This window comes from Arachis ipaensis, chromosome B9, assembly GCF_059453495.1.
Source record: "Arachis ipaensis isolate K30076 ecotype BB chromosome B9, ASM5945349v1, whole genome shotgun sequence".
Taxonomy (NCBI): domain Eukaryota; kingdom Viridiplantae; phylum Streptophyta; class Magnoliopsida; order Fabales; family Fabaceae; genus Arachis; species Arachis ipaensis.
This window is the reverse complement of record NC_142444.1, coordinates 149,377,228-149,398,140: the sequence shown is the minus strand read 5'-3', so window position 1 is coordinate 149,398,140 and position 20,913 is coordinate 149,377,228. Positions and strand designations below refer to the sequence as shown.

Sequence of the window (20,913 nt, the reverse complement as noted above, 5' to 3'; positions counted from 1 at the left end):
GAAAAGGTTGAATACATTTTCTGGACGTCTTAATCGTTACTGGGCTTAAATTCATGAAATAGGATTCTATGGATGTTGCCAACATTCTTCAACCATCGATATGAGTAGAAGCAATCTCCCCCAACAACTTGGTTAAAACTATCATGATGGCCTTCCTAGGGTAATTCAGAAAACCCTTTCCTTCTCTTGTTCGAATATAAATGGCTGATATTTAACCACAGTTCTGACAGGTTTGGTTTAGTTTACAAGAAGAGAAGTAGTCTACTTGCTGGTTTTAATTCCTACTTACTGTTATTTGGCTATTTAGTTCATTTTGGGCTAAACTAGCAGGCATGAGGGCAGTAATCTTAGTTCTAACTGTTGTCTATAAATAGTAAATACTAGTTCATTAGTTAGTTTTTTATTTTGTGAATTTTCTATTAATTGTTCGAACTAGAGAGGTTGAACTCCCTCTACAATTGGTAGTTCCAACTGTCTATTCCATTAGGGGACTGTGATGTGCAATCTGTAGTTCATTAATAAAGCCTACCGATTCTGTTAATCTCTAAACCTTTCAACTGGTATCAGAAGTCCTCGGATCTTGAAAGCTTGTGGTGAAAAGTGCAACCACGATCGCAAAAAATGGAAGAGCGAATTATGTGATGGAATTGCGATTTGATCGCCGAAGATCTCTGTCGTGCATTGCAGGAGATGTTGCAGTGGATCGACGCGCGCGTGGATTCCATGGAGAATAGCCAGTCCATCACGAGTGGGGATCTTCGGGGTTGCAATAGATTGCCGGTGGTTGACAGGAAACTGGAAGCGCGCCAGAGCAATGGCGGAAACTCGAGCTCCCGATCTTTCCTGGCGAGGATGCGATGACGTGGATCGAGCGTATGGAGTAGTTCTTCTTGCTCAGAGCAGTGCCGAAGGAGAAGTGGCTCGTGGTGGTGACGTTCGCCATGGAAGGTCGGGAGTTCACGTGATTTCGGTGGTGGGAGGCAACTGCGCCGACGCTGCAATGGCAGTCCCTCCACATGGCGTTTCTGCGTCATTTTCAACCTGAGCGGTTGCAATGTCCGTATCAATCGTTGTTGAAACTTGAAACTAAAACAAGTATGGTTCGAGACTACGTCAATCAGTTTGTGTTGCACGCTGTCCCCTTCGAGGTCTGGCTCCAAAATTGTTGATTGACTTGTTCTTGAATGGGTTGAGACTTGAGGTGAGTGAAGAATGCAGGTTGTTCTCGTTCCAGACCATGGATGAGTTGATGGAATTGGTCAATTGGCACAGAAGGTGGAGAATTGTAGCATGGCGCTGCGGTCCCAGCATCTGTAGCGCCACAGAACTTCTTTACTAACATGCCGGTGCTTGCATCTGTAGCGACGGTCCCAGCAAGCAAGGATGTGGAATCATTGATGGAGCCTCCGAAACGGCGGGAAGTGAGGCATCTTAACAATGAGGATTACAAAGCTAAACGTGCACGAGGGGGATGCATTTTCTGCAGTGAACCTTACTCAGCGGAGCATGTGTGCAAGAACAAGGAATTCAAGTTGCTGATTATGGAACCTGAGGCTGAGGAGGGGGATTGGTTGGAGCACGAAGCTGTTCCAAAGGCAGTGGAGCAATTAAAGCTCAAACTTCCGTGCTCTAATTGCCACCATAGGTCGTTCAAGGCGTGGGCCGAGGTGAAGGTGTGTCGTTTGCGGGTGCTGGTGTATTGTGGTGCCTTGAATAACTTTATAGAACCAGAAATCACAGCGGAGTTGGGTCTGATTGTAGATACCACACCTAGGTTCTCGGTAAAGGTGGCAGATCGGTGCAATTCAGAGGGACAGGGCAGATGCAAGGAGGTAACACTGAGCTTCCAGGGGCTGTCCATAACCGCGGATTTTTACCTATTTCCCATCAATGAGGCTGAGTTTGTTTTGGGGCTGGCGTGGATAAATAAGCTCGGGGTCATTTGAGCCAATTTTAAGGATTTTCGGATAGAGATATTCAAGGGTGGGGAGGCTTTGACGTTGAAGGGTGATCCGGAACTGTGTTATGGTGGTCTAACTCTGCACTCAGCCTCAGTCACAAGTGTTCCACAACCAATACAAATGGTGTTGGATGCACATGCTGCAGTCTTTCAACCCTACTAGGTTTACCGCCGCATCAGTCACATGATCATGCTATTCCTTCAAAGGAAGAAGCTGCAGTCCCTAATTAATATTAGGCCTTACTGCTTTCCACACCACCAAAAAGCGGTGATTGGAGAAATGGTTTCGAAAAGGTGGGCTTTGGGAATCATCTGGCCTAACATGAGCCCTTATGCTAGTCCCATCTTGCTGATCAAGAAGAAAGATGGGAGTTGCAGGTTTTGTGTGGACTACTGTGCTTTAAATGGGATAATCGTGCCAGACAAGTTTCCGATTTTGGTCATTGATGAACTTTTGGATGAAATGGGCGGAGCCACGGTTTTTTCAAAGCTGGATTTAAAGTCGGGCTATCACCAAATTAGGATGCACGGCAAGGATATTCACAAAACTGCTTTCTAGACGCATGAGCGACACTATGAGTTCATGGTATGCACCGGGTTTCATTTCAAGCATTAATGAATGACATCCTTAAGCCACTATTACGGAAGTTTGTGTTGGTCTTCTTCGATGATATTTTGATCTACAACCGAGACATTGAGAGCCATGCCGATCACTTGCAACAAGTCTTTCACATATTAATCGCTAATAAGCTTGTGTTAAATGCCAAGAAGTGCACTTTTACAGTTTCTATTGAATATCTAGGTCATATCGTCTCGATTGAGGGAATTGCTGCAAATCCTAGCAAAACTGAAGCCATGCATGCTTGGGCGCCTCCTAAGGACCTACGTGCCTTGCGGGGATTTTTAGTCCTCATAGTGCACTATGGTCAGTTTTTGCAAGGGTATGGCACTATTGCCAAACCATTGATAGATCTGACAAAGAATGCTTTTGAATGGAATGATCGGGCTATGACGGCTTTTGAAAACTTAAATCCCTCATGGCAGCACTTCCTACATTGGTTGTCCCAAATTTTACACGAGAGTTTGTCATAGAGACCAACGCCTCAAGCGAAGGGTGAGGGCTATGTTATCTCAAGAGGGGAGACTGATTGTATTTTTAAGTCAAGCCTTGTCACCAAGAGCTCGCCCAATATCTACTTATGAGAGGGAATTAGTGGTGGTTGTGCTTGCAGTCCAGAAATGGTGGCACTACTTGATGGGAAGTCACTTCACTGTGCTTACTGACCAGAGGAGTTTGAAATCCTCACTGATCAGCGGGTGATGGATCCGACTCATCTCAAATGGACAACAAAGCTGCTGGACTTGGACTTTGAAATCAAATATCGTCTGGGGATGGAAAATAAGGCTGCAGATGCTCTTTCACGGCAGATGATGGCCAATGCTGCTTCGGTAATGCACGTGAGTCTATGGAAAAATGTGGATGCTGAGATACAAGGAGATCTAGAGCTGCAAAAAATAATAATGGCTTTGCAGCAGGAATCTGAGGATTTTTCAGGCTATTCCTTAAAGAAGGGGAGGTTGTTCTGCTTCTATCAGGGAAGAGCAATTTTGCCGGCAAATTCTGCTCAAATACCCTCCTTATTGCCCGAGCATCATGACAGTGGGTTGGAAGACATTCTGGATATTTTCGAACTTACAAGAGACTCATTGTGGCTATCTATTGGTAAGGGATGCGGCGACGTGTGAAAGATTATGTTGCAACTTGTTCTACTTGCCAACAAGGCAAGTCACAAGTGTGCCGCTCTTAAGCCGGCAGGGATGCTGCAGCCCTTACCGGTTCCGGAGAGGATATGAGAACATGTGATGATGGACTTCATGGTCCGTTTACCCAAGTCGAAGGGCATAGACGCCATTTTTGTGGTGGTCAAACGGCTGAGCAAATATGCCCATTTTATTTCATTATCACACCTTTTCTTGGCGAAGGAAGTGGCTGCATTTTCATTGAGGAAATGGTGAAGCTTCATGGGTTTCCAAAATTGATTGTTTTGACTGTGATAGGGTTTCATGAGCAGATTCTGGTCTGAATTGTTTTATGCCGCAGGCACTAAGCTGAAATACAACACCGCATTTCATCCGCAGACCGACGGTTAGACAGAGGTGGTGAATAGGTGCCTCGAGACTTACTTCCAATGATTTGTGGGTGGTATCCGAAGTGGTAGTTGGAGTGGTTACTATGGAAAGAATATTGGTTTAACACAACCTTTAACGTATCCGCCCAGACTATGCCATTTTAGGCCGTGTATGCCCGATTCTATTCCATGGAAAAACATACCCTTTGCATGTCAAGGATGTGGCTGCGCTGACAGCCACCAGGGATGCGATTTTAGCTGAATTAAAACAGCATTTGGCTCAAGCTTAATTCAGAAAGAAGCAAGCAGCGGATAAGAAGTGAAGGGATGTGGAGTTCGAGTTAGGTGATTAGGTCTATCTCAAGCTGCAACCTTAGAATGTGTTCTTTAGCTCGGAGGATGAATGAAAAGCTCAGTCCCTGCTTTTATGGACCCTTTCAAGTACTTGAGAGAGTGGGGGTGGTGGCATATAAAAGTTGGCACTCCTAAAAGGGTGCAAGCACCCGGTCTTCCATGTGAGCAAATTAAAGAAGATTGTCCCGAAACCACAGCAACCTTAGGTTTCACCCTTAATGATGGCGGCAGATGGCAAACTAATCGTGCAACCCTCATGTATTTTGGCGTCTCGATCAGCAAGGGATAGTTCCTTGGAGTACTTGGTCCGCTGGCAGGGACTTCTGTCGTGCGAATACAACTGGAAAGAGGTTGCCGCACTGCGGTGCTCCTTTCCTGAGTTCCACCTTGAGGACAAGGTGGTTGTCCAAGGGGGAGTAATGATAGAAACAAGTTTTGTTTAGTTTACAAGGAGAGGTAAATAGTCTACTTGCTAGTTTTAGTTCCTACTTGCTGTTATTTGGCTATTTGTTTGTTCTATTTGAGCTAAACTAGCCCTGAGGGCAGTAGTCTTAATCCTAGCTGCGGCCTATAAATACTAGTTGATTAGTTAGTTTTTAGTTTTGTGAATTTTCTGTTAGAACTCGAGAGGTTGAACTCCCTCCACAGTTGGTAGTTCCAACCGTGTATTCTAATAAGGGGTTGTGATTTGCAATTCCTAGTTCATCAATAAAACCTACCAATTCTATTAATCTCTAAACCTATCAAAGTGCACAGTAGTTTCAGGTTAATTAATTAACAATTTTGATTGCATAGTACATACTACATACAGTGCATAAGATAAGCTGATAGTGAAGATTACTAATATAATAATAATAATCATAACAATGATTTCAGGCAGTGCAAAATCAGACGACAATTAAGTGAGCCAGGAAATCAAAAAGAAGAAACCTGAGAAAGATTATGATAGATTTAAAATCTATACATTAGATGAAGAAATCAATTGGAAGTACAAGAAAATTTTGTTGATTCTGCTGCTACAAATGGCAGACTCAAAAAAAGTACAAAATGAACAAAGGAAACAAAATGTGAATTTCAGTGCAGCATCAATGACCAGCAGATTAAAGAAAATCCAGGCATGAGCTGCAATTAACTCAGTAAGTGCTCAAAAATTTCCCAGTAAGAAATTCCCCAAGGGCTGCAGCTAAATTCCGGTTTTAATTAACATTACTCCGAAGCCTTACCAGCTAGCTCCTCATTCTTATTCATGGCCTTCCTTGCTAACTCATAGCCTGCAAAGTTCATGGCACCTAGGGGAGCAATCCAAAAGAATCTTGGCACTGCTCCTTTAAACAACCCCAGGGGGCCCTCGTGCCGTAGTATAGAGAAGGCTATTATGGTCATCGACACAGACCGACCCTGCGCAGTCATCATTCTAGTTTTCATGACATCAAATGGCGTCGTGACAACGGCAGCCAACCCCCCGGATAAAGCTCCGACTGCTATTGTTTCCCAGGCCTCTAGTTCCCGCCCCAACAGTTTTTGGACACCCTAAAATCAAAATGAAATACCAGCATGACGCATTGTCAAAAATATTAATTACCACAAACCATTATATTTATACCATTTCAGTGTGGAAATATATAAGGATACATATAAGGCTAAGTCTTCAAGCATCTTTTATTTTTATCTTTTTTTAGGTTTGCTCTGCCACTTGCCAAGAGGGGACTTCTTAAGTGATTGCATTGATGCAGTTTGTTGCGTAGGGAATATATGGAATAACTAAACAATAAAATACTATTTGTTATTGTCATAACTTTTTGTTGTACCAACTTTACATCACTTCAACTACTTCATTTGTAGGACCCTCTAAAGGGGGGACCAATAAGCACCATCCAACATGATTAATGAATAAAATTTATCTTAAACAATTGACAATGACCTCCATATAATGAATACTAATATAGGACCCTCTAAATGGAAAGACTTGACTTACCTAAAGAAAAGAGGGAACAAAAATGTGTAATAGCTTAGTTCAGTGAATAACTTGAAAGTGTTTTTTCATGACAGTCAAAATTCTTATACATAATCCAGCTAAAGTTCCTCTTTATTTGGATGAACATGAAGGTTCATTTTAATATACATACAAGAGCTTCAAACAATTTTATAATTCATAAACCTCTCAAAGTGAATTCCAAAAACAAACGCTAGGATCATGAAGCAAGCTGGATGACGGAAATTACATACCTTTTTAGATTCTGCATAAAGTCCCATGCCGGCAACATAAAATGGAACCTCACGACAAAGGGTAGCCCCGGTTCCACGAAAGAAACCCCTAAGACCATCCTGCTGCCAAGTCCCAACAAGAGCCTCACCAACATTATCAAAAAGACCAGCTTGCAACCGCTGCTTTAATACTTCACATGGAATCCGCACAGCTGTTCCCAAAAACGTGCTACAAAATGATGCTATAGATTGTACCTACATAAATGATAATGTGCAAAGCTTATAAGTATAATTAGCTGAATGCAAAGGAATGGAGGTCATTTACTTTATGCTCTCTGCATTTCAGACATCATGGAACTAAGAACGTAATGCATAATCAGGAATTGCCGAGTATATAAGTAACAGCAAATAGGATATACAAATTACCTGGAGTTCCGGTAGGTTAGGAGCTACATTTACCAACACCAATTTACTTGCTTCAAATATCCCAGTTCGAAGGCCATGGCTACAGTATAAATAAATAAATAAATAAATAAAACTAACATGAGCTTGCAAGGAAAATAACATCATTATGCGATGATTGATTGAAAGCATTAAAGAAGCTTATCTCCTATGTAAAAATACCTTGAAAACTGTCCAAGAATTGCAGGGATTGATCCCCTATATAAACCCCGAACTCCAATCTGTGGCAGCTTGGCAATGATTTCAGGAAAGGACATGGTTGATGCTTGTACTCGAGTCTAGCATGCCAAATAAGACAATGATGAGGTCTCTCAAAGGAAACAACAAATCATACAACTATAAGAGAAATACGGAATCAAGGGTCCATATTGATTATTGAAACATGATATTCCTAAGAACAAAGGAAGCCATCTAGTTAGAGAATTTACCTTGATTGAATCAACTGGATGCAGTAATGCACAAGAGAGGGCACAAGAAAGGCCACCAGCCAGTGCAGATCTTAAAACACTTCCAGCAGGAATTTCGACAGGTGGTGGGACAGCGACTACAGTTGCAGCTTCAAACCATATACTCCTGAATATATAGCCATAAGCACATAACAATATTTCATGACCAGTGACTGACGGTAGATTGGATAATAAGGAAATTAAAATATGTAATGTTCTTAATGTAATTTCCTTGCATTTTAAGGTAACCACTACTTAATGAAATAATATTAGTCCTGCAACAAAAAAGGAGACACACACTTTGAAAGATCTTTGTAAGCACTAGCAAGAACCATTTTGTTGGTTCATTGTTGAAAAGATAGGGACGCCCTTCTTAAAGCACTTTCTAAGAGTTATATTGGAAAGGCACAAGAGAGGGCAAGGGTTGAGTTGTCTTCGTGTAACTTCACTTGAAGTCATGACAGCCACAAATGAATTTATTAGATTAGGCTGCCCACATTACATCCTTTGGGTGCTTGCATTCCCTGGATGCGTTACACCGAGATGCCCTTTTAATAGTTATAATAAAGCTTCCATAAAAGCCAGGATTCCAAATTGCAATATGTAGCTTTAATTCTTTGAATCATTTGGTTGGAAACAGAGGTATACATCTTAAAGGAGGATGTCTCTTGGTCATAGGAATTAACAGGCGATTTCTCTGCAGTCTGTTTTGCCCATGTCTGCTTCATGTTCCAAAATGCATTTCAAATTTTCTGATGAAAGGATTGAAAATTATTTTTCTATTGTTATGTAGTAGAGACGCCATTGTTTAATTTTAATAGGGAATTAAATGCAGGCATGAACCAAAGTTGAATAGCTACTTCACAGAAGGATATTAAGGCCAAAACACCCCCCCCCCCTTTTTTTCTCTCTCCCAAAAAAATAAGAGTAATGATGGACTTCGTATCTAATATATGAAAAAGCATAAATAAAATAACCAAATGACCATATTTATCTTACCTAGGATCCTCTTGAAGACGGTCAGAGGGAAGCAGAAGCATGAAATTACGAAAATGTCCATAAGAAATAGATTCTTCTGTGTCTGCCCTCAGAAATCGCATCATAGCTACTGCATTGTCTTCATTTGCAGGCAGCCCTGCATTCTTTAGTAATTCCAATATTTCACTCTTCTTCAGTGTCCCCGATTTGGTTAGACACAGAGAAGTATATGCACGAAGAATTGTCGGCTCCTTTTGTTCCATAAATGACAAGAACTGCTTCCATCCAAAGGACCGAGAAAACAAATGACTTCTTGTACGGCTCATAAATTCTTTGGCATATCTTCGTGGCAGTTTTCTGTCTCTCATTGCAATTTCTAGATCTTCCAGGGTTACTTGGCCATCACCATCTCTATCCAGCTCCTCAAAGAACCTCCTCCCTGTAGAAAATAAAAGTGAAAACTGTGAACTTGTCATTAACAACACAAACAGAACAACATACACAATCAATTAACAGTTAATATTAGCTTAATACTGTAAACAAATACATCAAACAGAGCAGTGAAAAGATGTCCTACAACTAACAATAACTGCAAATTTGTTCGTGCAGGGATTGGACGTCATAATGGCAAACACTGTTCCGGAAAATGTGTGTTGGTTGCTTTTTCTGCATTCTTTAAGGTAAAAGAAGACCAATAAAATTATTTTTGATGTATTGCATTATTAACTGATCTTAACCTTCAGAAATGGAACTTTAAATCCTGTCATATCATGTCAATGGTATATGCTCAACTATGAATTCTGTAACTATGAATTAATATGCAGATGCTAGTGGTAAAAAATGTCGCTCTTTGACCATATACCGAGTCTATTGGGAGAAATCAGAAGAGTGAATCCCATCATTCTCTTCTTCCTGCACATTTTCTCTATATATAATTATATATTCATCATATACACTCATTCGCCATATACACACGTGACTATATATTACCAACTAACTAATCAGTTACTTCCATAAATATCTAGTCTAACTATCATCAATGACTCAGCTCATCTATCAACAAACTTATAACTAACATTGTTGATGCTTACATACTACGTAAGCCGAGCAAGAGTTCGTACTTGGAATAACTTGAATATTAAACTAGATGTAATTAGTTACTACTGACTAGACAACCAAAATTGATAATACTAATCCATATTTGCCTATATGCATCATTGCTGTTGAGTATTAGGAATATAAAAGCAGCAAACAAAAAAAATGAAACTAGTAGCATACAGATTTTTTATTATCAACAACCCTTGCAAGCACAATTATAAACTAGTACCTTCAGCCTCTGTGTACCTAAAGAAATCTTGTACAGAGATCAGTTTCTTCTTATCAGGGTGTTCTTTCGATGCTCTCCTGAGCTGTGGCAACAGCTCAACCAATTCTGTCAATGAAACAGTGGAAAGTGTAGACCTTAGACGCTCCACATTTGTTAGAGGAATACTGAATATGTTAGAGGCAACCTTCTGCGGCGAAATCCCTCCAGCGTCCTCCTTGTTATCATCATTACCACTATTAGCATTATTACCATTATATCCTTCTTCACTTGATAAAGGGCTTTCTTCTCCAGCTACACCCGATGGCACACCACCTACCTTTGCAAAATTCAAATTTCCCAAGAAGCTATTCACATCCATTTTGTGCCCTTCCAAGAAGTTTGTGAATGCATTGACATGGCCAATCTGAGGTGGCATAGAAGGTTGTGAAGTTTTCACATTTTCAGGGTCATTTCCATGCAGACCATGATCAAGACTCTGAATGGTTTGATTCAACTGATCAAAGATTAAACCTATAAGACATTCAAGTGAGACATGTTTACCATCCTTCCACTTCACACCTTTTTCCTTAACTGTCCTAATAAACTGGCCCTTGGTCTCATTCTGCGTCACTTCACTCGATGAAACACTTGGCTTCATGCATGAACATACCTTGCCATCTTCATCACCAGCCATTTTCTGAGACCTCTTTCTCCCAGCTTTGAAAGGAGCTGGGAGAGCCTGAAGGAAACCATTAACCAGCAAAGACCAAGTCACTGCAAACTTCAAGCAATTGGTGCAAGAAGAAGACCCATCACCCTTCTTATCCACCTCATCACCATTCACATTCACATTCCCATTACCACTCACTGGGTTTTGTGAGAAAATACCCAAGAAAGCCTTCAAGGGAACCTTCATTGACAACCCTTTCTTCTTCTTCACATCGCAGATCTGAAATTCACCACCTTGCTTCACCTGGGCAATCAAACAAACACCTTTCGTGCCCTTATTCTTGTGCCCTGACAGGAAGCAGTGCTCAAGATCCTTTGCAGCTTTCCGAATACCCACTTCCAAAGGGGACAGCGATTCCTTCACAACCTGAATGGAATTGAAGAAGGACTCAACTGGGTCGTTCCCAGACACCATTTTTCGATCAACCCTTGAAAAAGTCGCAGCCTTTGAGTGTGTGTGCAGAGAAAACCCAAATCAACACAACTAAACAAAAAATCAGAATTTTATTGAAATGAGGTGAACCAATTAAGCTCAGAAATTAACAAAAAGAAATCATTTTTTACAATACAGAATACATGAAGATTTTATTACATAAAGGTCCATGTTTTTTTTTCCTTTTCTGGGTTAAGAAGAAGACAGCTTTATTGGTGTTGGAAGCAGAGTGAGAGAGAGAAAGAGTGTAAGAAGAGAAATTTGCGGGAAGAATGAATTAGGATAAGATTGGGAAGAGATAAGAGAGAATCAAGCGGTGGTTTTGGACAGAGTTTGCGTTGAGACCGATATTGTGGCAGAGGAACAAGAAAGCAAGAAACGAAGAACATCAACTCATTAACACAAGCACATTAATATTAATATATTATTGAAGTATTTATTCTGGATAATCATATTTTCTTTATTTGAGCCTTTCACTTTTCAATAATTATTGAAGTATTTATTTTAAACTTAATTTAAAATTTTAATAATTTTATGTCTTGAGTTATCATTTGTGTTGGAACTTACGAGGGATTTGTCTATTAATTATTATTATTATTTCTCATTTTTTTTTTTGGTACATTGTCTATTATTTTTTTTCTCGAAAGAAAGCATTAAGCATTTCGCGAAAAAATAATGGTTTTTCTGGGGCCTAAATATTTGTGATAATGTCAAATCTACCCTGGGAAAATACGGGCTATACTCCAAGAGTTGGCCCAAAACCAAACTATGGCAAAATAGTTATTAGATTGCTCTACTTTTGGGATTTTTTTTTAAATAAAAAACAAATTTCACACAAAAATAACCAATTTAGGTTGTTCGAGTGGTCAGCTCACTTGTCATGCAGCAATTCATTGGCCAATAACAAACCCTTAAATGGAACTCAAATTTTCATAATTAACAAGAGAATGAGATGAAATTCATTATTTATGCTCATATTTTGTTTCGTTTCATGTTTTAATTTAAAATCTTTGCGGGAATTAGTGCATGGCGAGGGAAGCAAATGCACAGCCACAATTATAGGACACCTGAATCTTTTCAAGATCAAGTATGTGCCTGCTTCCTTTGCTTTTTGACTATTTGCAAAAGCATTTTTTGGCCAGTACTATACTACTAATACTCTCTAACTCCATTAAACTATCATAATCCTTTTTGGGATTCAAGGCTTAAATTCTTTGGTTCGTGGAAATATGTTGTTGCTCTACGTTTGATATTTTTTAGCATATCACCTCCATTATCTCTTTTTTAGTTGATTATCACCTTCATTTTTGGATAATCTAATCTGGTTTTTCCATTTCAATTATGATTACTAGTATCCATCATTTTATTTGACAACTTTTCTCTTGAATGGTTTATCTTACGCGCTGGTATTTGTTGCACATGCAGATTGACAGTGTTCATCAAGATGTTCGTGTGGTTTTCAAAGATGGAGACGCAGTTGGTGCGAAAATCATAGTACATTGAACAAGGTATTTTCAGCATTCTCCATTTAGTTTAATTCAAGACCCTGCAATTGGAGAAGAGAACTGAATAAATGTTGATGATTGATGACCATTTTTGTTCGTTTAGCAGGTACAAGTATGATTTCCCATTCCTTGAAACAAATGGGGAAGTAAGTGTAGATGACAACTGTGTAAGACCATTGTAGAAGCATGTTTTTCCACCAGCATTGGCCCCATTGGGTTGCCTTGGAAGGTTGTTCCCTTCCCCATGTTCAAACTGCAGACCAAATGGATAGCAGGAGCTTTGTCAAATCGCCTTGCACTTCCTTCCAAAGAAGAAATGACTCAAGATCCTGAGACCTGAAGCATTCTACTCTTCACTTGAAGCTTCTGGCACTTCTAAGCGTTACACTGATAATATGGCCAATTACCAAGTGCTTTCTAAAGTTAAAACTTAAAAGCGATGAATGTTTTTAGCTTGTCTCAAATCATATACTTGCTTCCCCAATTCATAGTAACAGTTGTCTTTTTATTTTCTATTGCATTTAAAATTCAATGGACTCGTAACCAATTCTATTTTAATGATAATGATTAAATACATCAAAACGAAAATATTGTGAACCGGAAAGAATATATATTAGCAAGACTTATATTGTGCGTTTGGGATTATATATGGTAATGACTGTGGGAATACGATAACTGGATTGCTAATCAGTCTAGGATTCGTGGTGTTGAAGAATGGAGGATGGAAATGTACAAGTTTGCATCTAAGAACAAGAGGCTGCAACCTGAGTCATACCCTGACGAGTGTGATGACGATGAATTGGTTCTAGAAGCTCAACAAGATTTTTCTAAGTATTTGAACTGATATTGTGACAAGTCAACTGAGAAGTCTCAAGCTGAGCTGTATTGCCATATGCTCTGATCTCAATGCCAGAGTTATACAATTACAACACGGTTGAGTGAATTAGCACATGAAAGTAATAAGTTAGGCATACACGAAAACATAAATAGTTGTTTCATTCACTAATAAAATTGATGATGTTCAGATTACTTGTTTCTATAAATGTTTTCTTTTCAGTTGATGGTAATTCGCTTTGGCAATGCTTCAATCACGACTTGAATTCGGTGAAACATGTACAGTGTTTTTGTCAACCCTAAATTTAACACTACCAGTTATATATGGATGTATTAGCTCTAAATAATTTGGTTCTTGCCGTACTTTGGAGCCATGCCGGTCCAAAATCAAAACCAATCAACTACAAAAATACTGGTGTGCGAAGACAACAAATAAGACTACCTTTTTAATTTTTTCTCAGATGAGTTCCTCCTAGCTTTCTTAATCGATCCTTCTTCTGTGAAGAGATTGCTATATTTCTTCAGTACCCTCTCTTTCTCTTGATGTAAGCCCAACATCTCGTATGCATTTGCTACTTTCTTAATGATGGTTTTATCTCGAGGTTTACGATCAAAAGCTTCCAATCCCTTGAAAAGCTGTTGATGAAAGAACACAAAATTACGATGCAAATGTCAATGCGTCAATCTAAAATAAAATATCAGTGACGGTCCAATGACATTGTAATCGAATATTTGCACAAATTGTCCATAACGATCAAATGAGCATCAGTAGAAGACAACAAAATTGTAGTATATGGTTAGTTTGGAAAACATACCCGAACAAGATCATCCAGCATGTTGTTTCGGTAATATACAGATATCATGAGATGACACAACTGCCAGGGAACCGAATGCAAATCAGTGTCGATTTTGGTCTGCCAGAATTTGTGCGCTTCTTCCACTCTATGGTCCATATCTAAAGCTCGTATCAATTGACCATATGTTCCCATTGTGTTCCCCTGCCCCTTGCTCAGCATCCATTTAATCACCTGAAGAAACAGAGTAATTTATTGAATAAAAGTGAGGTCAAGCTAAATTCCATTTAATCAGCAACAAATCATATCATGTACCTGAACAACCCTATGCCACTGTTGTTGCTTCTCGAGAGCATTCAATATGAGTTTCAAAGAGGCAATAGGGAAGTTCTGCTCCCATGCAACCCACGCATCAAGGGCACCATAAATCGCTTCCTTAGTGTCGTTCAGATCAAGAAGCTGTGTGGCATCGCATTATTTGGTATTTAAAAAAGCAATTCAAGAAAAAAGACGAGCTTGACTGGGCATGACGATAGATACTTACAGTAGAGAGAAGATACTTGTTTTTATCCTTCCTAGAAACGTTGTGGCCAATATAATGATTTGGTGCATCTGTATGTGTAGGTTTTTGTTGGGGAGGGGGATTAGAAATAGCCTGCGAGAAATGCGTTATTTTGTAGAAGTATTTAAGAGTTAGGGGACAAATTGTTGATGAGTGAGAACAGTACCTGTGATTGTGCGGGGTTGAAACGGGATAAGTTGTAGTAACGGTGAGAGGCATGCTTAGGATGAAGTTGAGTGAATCTAGTAACCTATAGAGAATAAATATCCAAAGCAAGCTTAGCACGCTAGTTTCATTCAGTTCAGTTGGACAAACAAGATACATAGAAGAGAGGAGTGGGACTGACAAGATGAGAAAAGCAAGGTGACCTCCACATCATTGTTCGCAATTGCAGCGATGGACGGGATCAACACAGCAACACAAGAAATGAACCTTGGCAATGGGATACCCGCCACGCCCAGAAGGGAGATTAGAATATTGGAAGCAGATTGAGGAAGCGGCAGAGTCTTAAAGTTAAGGAGGCAAATTGGAAGCATAATCTTACCTGTTAGTCACCTTGTTGCCAATTGAGCAGTAGGTGTGGGACTCTCTAATCTTCGAAGCTAGGAGAGAAAGATATTGCGCTGTTTCTATGCAATTTGGGAATGTATTGCGGGTTCTGTTTGGGTCCAGATGCACAATTTTGGCAAATTGAATCGGTACAGCTATGCAGTATTGGTTTAACTCTTTCTTAAGCAGGGGATGAGTTGCACAGGAAGATTCAAAAAAAGTCCTTTTCAGAAGAGACTTAAGCCACTCTGGCTGAAGAGCTTTCTTCACTTTCTTAGCCTAAAAAGTAAACACATCGTTAAACTATATGCTTCAAATTAAAGAGATATGAAATCTCACCCACCTTATTTTTCTTAACAACAATAATAATAATAAAAATAGAAAATTCACTGTTTATCTTCAGTTCTCTGTGCGCCATAAAAGTCAGGTATCCTGCTAGAATGTTTGCATTATGTGGTGACAAGCGTAGTTTGTTCATTTGGACGCACCGATGCATCCAAATTCACTTTGATGCCAAAACAATGTGTCTTTTACAATTGAAACTGAAGAAAGAAATACACATGTCGCCATTAAAATAACAATATCTATTAATTTTAAGTAATAGACTACAATTTGAGGATCACATTGAAAATAATCACTGCCGCAATTCTTTCTGTCTTTGCTCAAGCAGTTTGTTATTCAAATCTGACAACATATCAATTCTCACATTTCAACCGTCGGAAAACTCACAAGACTACAATCTTCAACCAAAATAGAAAATAAGAAATGTTTGGTATTAATTACGTTAGGACTGAATCTATGAAAAAATTGCGCCTTTTAAGAACAACAAATTCAAGGTTCATGATAATCAGTAAAAAATTTCAGCAACACATTCAACTTTCGGCAACAAATTGCTTTCAGCAACAAAATCAGAGTGCAGTGATACAGCAACAAAATTGAAATAGAAAGAAACAGTGGCATTTGTTGAACTCACCAAATCGGGTTGCGCAAAGGAAGCTGACGGCGAGGGAGAAGCTGACGGCAAGGCGAGAAGCAAGAAGACGACAACGAAGACCAGCCAACCGGGACCTGCTGCCTCTGCTGCCGGCGACGAAGGTTGAAGGGAAGTCGCGCGTCTGAGTGCGAGACGATGACGAGGCAGGGAGCGACGATGAGGACCAGTCCCGCGGCGACGACGATAGCGGGGAAGGCGCGCCCAGACGGTGACGACAGAGAGCGACAACGACGACCAAGTGCGAGACCAAGACAGTGAGAAGCAAGAAGACGACGACCACTACCACCCGAGGGGCCAGATGCCAGTTCTGTCTGCTTCTGCCGCCGGCGAAGCGAGCGCAGGGAAGGGAGTGCTTGAGCTGACGAGAGCTTGTCAGACTAGATACGAGAGGCGAGAGACCGGAGATGAGACGAGCTGACGAGAGCTCGAACTCGTGGGAGAGAGTGGCGAGAAACTGAGAAAGAGAGTCGAGAGAGGAGAGAGCGTTGAGGGCTGGGGGTGGTGATCTTCAGCAATTAGGGCTTCAATAGTTAACTAAGTAAAATACTTAGATCATTTTGTCAAACAGAATATTTTTTGGGAGTTATTTTATCGTTATCAATTTATGAGAATTATTTTGTTAAAATCGAAATTTTTTGGACCAAAATAATTATTTACTCTATTATAAATAGATAAAAAATGAAGTTGCTCCACTCCACATGATTAACATTATGTTTTCTTATGGTAAATCACATATCTATGATTCTGTAATGTGTTTTTAATTTTATATATCAAACATGATCACAGCTTGAAACTAGATGTATATATGCAAATACAAATCACACAATTAAAATAATTGCACCGCAGAAGGTAACAAGTGATATACCATATCATATCTACATATATGTTAAGAAAACAAGAAAAAAAAAAGCTGTTTATACATTGATTATGAAAACAACTGAATGTATGAACTGAAAGAAGAGAAAGAAGGTTGATAAATACAATTATCATATACACCACCTTTAACTTTATAGTTTCTTCATGGTTAATTCAGTCATGTATACTAGTTTCTTCATCAATGGTGATGGCATAATAATCTATCTGCTCCCTCCTTTTCTTCACTTTCTCATAGTAGCACCAGCAGCATTGCTCTTATTGGAAATTGTCCCCACCTTGCCTGGAGTAGAAAGCCTTCTTGAATTTGAAGTTGGAGATTGAGACAAAGAGAGTCTCTTCTTTGCTGCAGTAGCAGGACTTGATTTCTCAGATGAGCTAACACTGCTCTTTGCCATATTGAAGGATTTTGAGGCCTTTGTTGCTGCTGCTTTCTTTGGTGATCTGTTCATAGGTGAGTTAAGGAGCTCATCATCCCTCGCAGGCGAAATGGCGATGCTGTGCCTACGGTTGCCCTCCCTCCTAATGCCAAATGCATTCCTCTTGTCTCCATCACCACCCCAGGAACCAAGTTTAGGACTAGCTGCCCTGAGACTCCTTGGAGTGGGGGAAGCTGTAAAAGAGGCTGTGGACTTTGATGGGGTGAGTACATTTGAGGGCGAGTTAAGGCCGCTGCGCGACCGGCCTGTTTTTATGGCCCTAGGGGAGTTCTTGCTAATGTTAGCATCGTCGCGTAGAGTATACAGTTTGGTTATTTCGCCAACTGATAGCGTGCTTCTGGCTGTGCTAATTAGAGGTGCAGGCTCATTGTGTTGGAATGTGCTTTGTCCCTCCCATGGCCTTACAGCCATCCATCTCTCAAGCCAATTCCAGCCCCAGTGAGGATTGTTTGGATCCATAAACGAGGCGTTCGTGCCTGATTTTAGATTGTTCCTCCAAGTTTGCTGTCGGAGAAAGTGATTCAGTTATCCATAAATGAAAAAATCAAAGAAATTCTTTCAAGTCTGTTTATGCTTCTACATGAAAATTAGTCTAAAATGTAGTATACCTGATGTGTCATTGAATAAGCCAGAGCCTTCTCCCTTCTCATGGTAGCAATTTGCCTGTGCAACAATTTTGCTTCAACTTGCTCTTTTGAATCCTTTCTATGATCCCATTCAGCTTGCTATACAAGTATTTATCACTTCATCAGTAAATAATGTAAAAGAAGCATTGAAATCACATATCATGCATTCCAAGATTTTGTTAAGAACAAAAACCATAATGAAAAAACACCAGATCAAGAATGCTTAAGAAACATTCATAAAAATCACAAAAATGCAGCTTACAGCAGCTTGCAACTTCTCAAGCTCCTTCTCCCGTTTCTGCAGGAGCTGGCGCTGAAGAGCCTGGTTCTCCTCAGACATTCTGATCTTCCTCGCGCGAACTTGAGACTGCAGTTTCGAAAGAGTCTGCATGCATTGCAAGGTAGAGGCTGATTGCCTTTTCACAGATTGCCCTCTTACCAATGTTCTCAACCTTGACAAACCTCTCAAGCCTCGCAGTTTTTTCCTCGCCTAAAACCACCAAAACAATGATTGTTTTATTGAAAAGAAATCAAACCAAAGTGCTGTTGCTGTTAGAGACAATATCTACTTGAAATTGTTATGAACATTCCAATACAATCACTGAATAATAGCATACAACAGATCCTAAATATATATTATCCATCAACCAAAATTTTGTTTGGTAGAAAGTTAATTGGAAGTAGTCCTTCAAATGAATGCAAGAAAACTCAAATGTAACAAACTTCTTAGAGCAAAGCAAAATGTATAATAATCCCCTTCAACCAATAATTGATGAACAAACTTCATCAATTGTTCATGCGACATGATCCAAATAGGATGGTAACAATGCAAGTCAATACCAGATATCCGCGGAAGGCTGTCTGAATCATGATTGCTGCTTCATCATCCTTCAGTTTTTCACGGCGACGAGGCGTCACAGTCTTGGGACGAGTAGCCTCAGCCGCGGCCGCGACAGCAGCACCTGCTGCGACAGCAGTAGCCAAGACCAAAGAGAAAGCCTGCTGGTTCGGCTCATTCTGACCTGCCACTCTTGCTTGTTTTGGTTCTTTCTTACGCGGAAGCGCCGGAACAACTACTATTCCCTGCGCTTCATTTCCGGCTTCATTGTGATCATGGTGTCCAAAACATCCTAATTTGGACTTACTATTGCTATGGCTATGGCCATGACTATGGGTTTTCTGTGGTTTTGTGTTCTTTTCCTGAAACAAAGACAAAACGGTTTCAATGAGAATTGAGAAACTAGAACCTTCCTTTGATTTCCAAACAAGATGAAGAGATTATTCAAACCTGGTCCTTTTTGTTTTCAGAACCAAAAACTTTCTTCACAGCAGAGAACCAACTCCCTTTCCTCCCCATCTCCAATTCCTTTAACTTTAAGAAAATGCAGAAGGAAAAATCATATTTTGATTAACATAGAAAGGACCAAGTTCAATCAATTAAAGGAAACCAAAGCGAATTCGGAAAAAGAAGCTTGTGTTGAAAGTAATTAAATTCAACCACGTTACAAAACCATGTAATACTTACCAAATAAAATCTAATGCAGATTGAATTCAATTCCAAGCAAAAATGTTATAAGGAAACAGAAATATGATTAGAAAATGGAAACAAATTATGAAAGAAGAACAACCGATGACATGCATTCATCCATTTCAGTAATTCAATGAACAAATATGAAATGTGGGAGGAACCCAGATAACAGATTTCAAAAAGCCATCAAACCCAGGTCAAAATTTCCAATTTTGAACAATAAAACCAAAGCAATGAAGCAAATTTTGGAAGTAATAATAATCATAACAAAAATAATAACACAATGAACAAATAAATGGGGAATTAAGAACCCACATAGCATATAATAATCCAATGGAAAAACCTTGAAACTAAATTGAAGGTATAGATGGAAAAAGAACACACCTTTGCATGAGAATCAGAGAGATGTCTCTGCAAAATGAAGGTGAAGATAAAGAAAGGACAAAAAGGGAGGGAAGGAAAGAAAGGAAAAAGAGAGAAAGAAAGAAAGTTTCAACAAATGGAAGAAAGAAACCTATTTTACGTTAATAAACACGAATAATTACAAGCCAGGATTTGGTGTTAGGATCCCATTGTGCCCAATTGTGACTACTAATTTTAACCTTGATTATTTTCTCAATTTTAAATAATAAAAGTTAACAGATTCTTCCAAAACAGATGGACAGAAAATCATAATGTAACTAAATTAACAGTTTCCTAAGTTGTCATTTTCTTGGTTCGTACAACTTTGGCTTCTTTTCAAAACCAGTTACTTAGAAAATCTAACAGACATTGTTTGCAACTCAGCCTAATCTTTGTTAAAGACTTGTTATATCTAATTAACTAATTAGAACATATAATTAGAAGACAATGTTATAAAATAAGAATTTAAATTTTATATGTAGACAGTGTAAAATATTTTATATTGTCCAATTTATATTTTTTTTAGATAATTATTTATATATAATCAATGTAAAGTGTAGATGATATTTTATAATTGGATATACATATAAAATTATTTTATATTATTAGTATATTGAAATTAAATTTATTAAAATAATAGTATCAAAATTAACTAATTAGAACATATATTGTATCAAAATTAATTTTTAAAATATAGATGGACTAGTCAACAGAAATATTTAAAAAAAAATAGTGGGTGAAGTTTTTTGGTTAAGCATTTAAAGTTTAGACAAATAAAAACGTTTTTCTTAAATGTCAATGGAA

At 39.1% G+C, this 20,913-nt stretch overlaps 3 protein-coding genes and 1 long non-coding RNA gene across 7 annotated transcripts; 1 reads left to right on the top strand and 3 right to left on the bottom strand.

The window, feature by feature from the left end:
• Window positions 1–79: 79 nt before the first annotated feature.
• Window positions 80–5,174, top strand: LOC148546760 (uncharacterized). The gene is made up of 2 exons (XR_015899813.1): window positions 80–1,069; window positions 1,122–5,174. It is a non-coding gene; the product is annotated as an uncharacterized LOC148546760 (long non-coding RNA).
• Window positions 5,175–5,358: 184 nt separating this feature from the next.
• Window positions 5,359–11,436, bottom strand: SAMTL (mitochondrial substrate carrier family protein). The gene is made up of 7 exons (XM_088499602.1): window positions 9,862–11,436; window positions 8,556–8,973; window positions 7,539–7,683; window positions 7,273–7,388; window positions 7,075–7,153; window positions 6,670–6,903; window positions 5,359–5,973 (listed from the first exon to the last, which is right to left on the bottom strand). The coding sequence occupies exons 1-7, from the start codon at window positions 10,982–10,984 to the stop codon at window positions 5,650–5,652; spliced, it is 2,439 nt and encodes an 812-aa protein (XP_088355728.1). The 5' UTR covers window positions 10,985–11,436; the 3' UTR covers window positions 5,359–5,649.
• Window positions 11,437–13,484: 2,048 nt separating this feature from the next.
• On the bottom strand, window positions 13,485–16,802 carry LOC107618844 (pentatricopeptide repeat-containing protein At4g18975, chloroplastic). 4 transcript variants are annotated; one of them, XM_088499600.1, is made up of 8 exons: window positions 16,220–16,802; window positions 15,242–15,525; window positions 15,044–15,129; window positions 14,864–14,947; window positions 14,680–14,790; window positions 14,451–14,594; window positions 14,157–14,369; window positions 13,485–13,977 (listed from the first exon to the last, which is right to left on the bottom strand). In XM_088499600.1, exons 3-8 carry the CDS (start codon window positions 15,074–15,076, stop codon window positions 13,780–13,782), a joined length of 783 nt encoding a protein of 260 aa, XP_088355726.1. In that variant the 5' UTR covers window positions 15,077–15,129; window positions 15,242–15,525; window positions 16,220–16,802; the 3' UTR covers window positions 13,485–13,779. The 4 variants fall into 4 exon arrangements, with proteins under 4 accessions (XP_088355726.1, XP_088355725.1, XP_088355727.1 ...); XM_088499599.1 differs by having other exon boundaries at window positions 15,242–15,788; window positions 16,220–16,753; XM_088499601.1 differs by adding an exon at window positions 15,637–15,788 and having other exon boundaries at window positions 15,044–15,525; window positions 16,220–16,753.
• Window positions 16,803–17,075: 273 nt separating this feature from the next.
• On the bottom strand, window positions 17,076–20,236 carry LOC107619652 (protein IQ-DOMAIN 3). Its single transcript, XM_016321943.3, has 6 exons — window positions 20,092–20,236; window positions 19,468–19,551; window positions 19,020–19,379; window positions 18,442–18,669; window positions 18,162–18,278; window positions 17,076–18,057 (listed from the first exon to the last, which is right to left on the bottom strand). Exons 2-6 carry the CDS (start codon window positions 19,534–19,536, stop codon window positions 17,338–17,340), a joined length of 1,494 nt encoding a protein of 497 aa, XP_016177429.1. The 5' UTR covers window positions 19,537–19,551; window positions 20,092–20,236; the 3' UTR covers window positions 17,076–17,337.
• Between the last annotated feature and the right edge of the window lie 677 nt (window positions 20,237–20,913).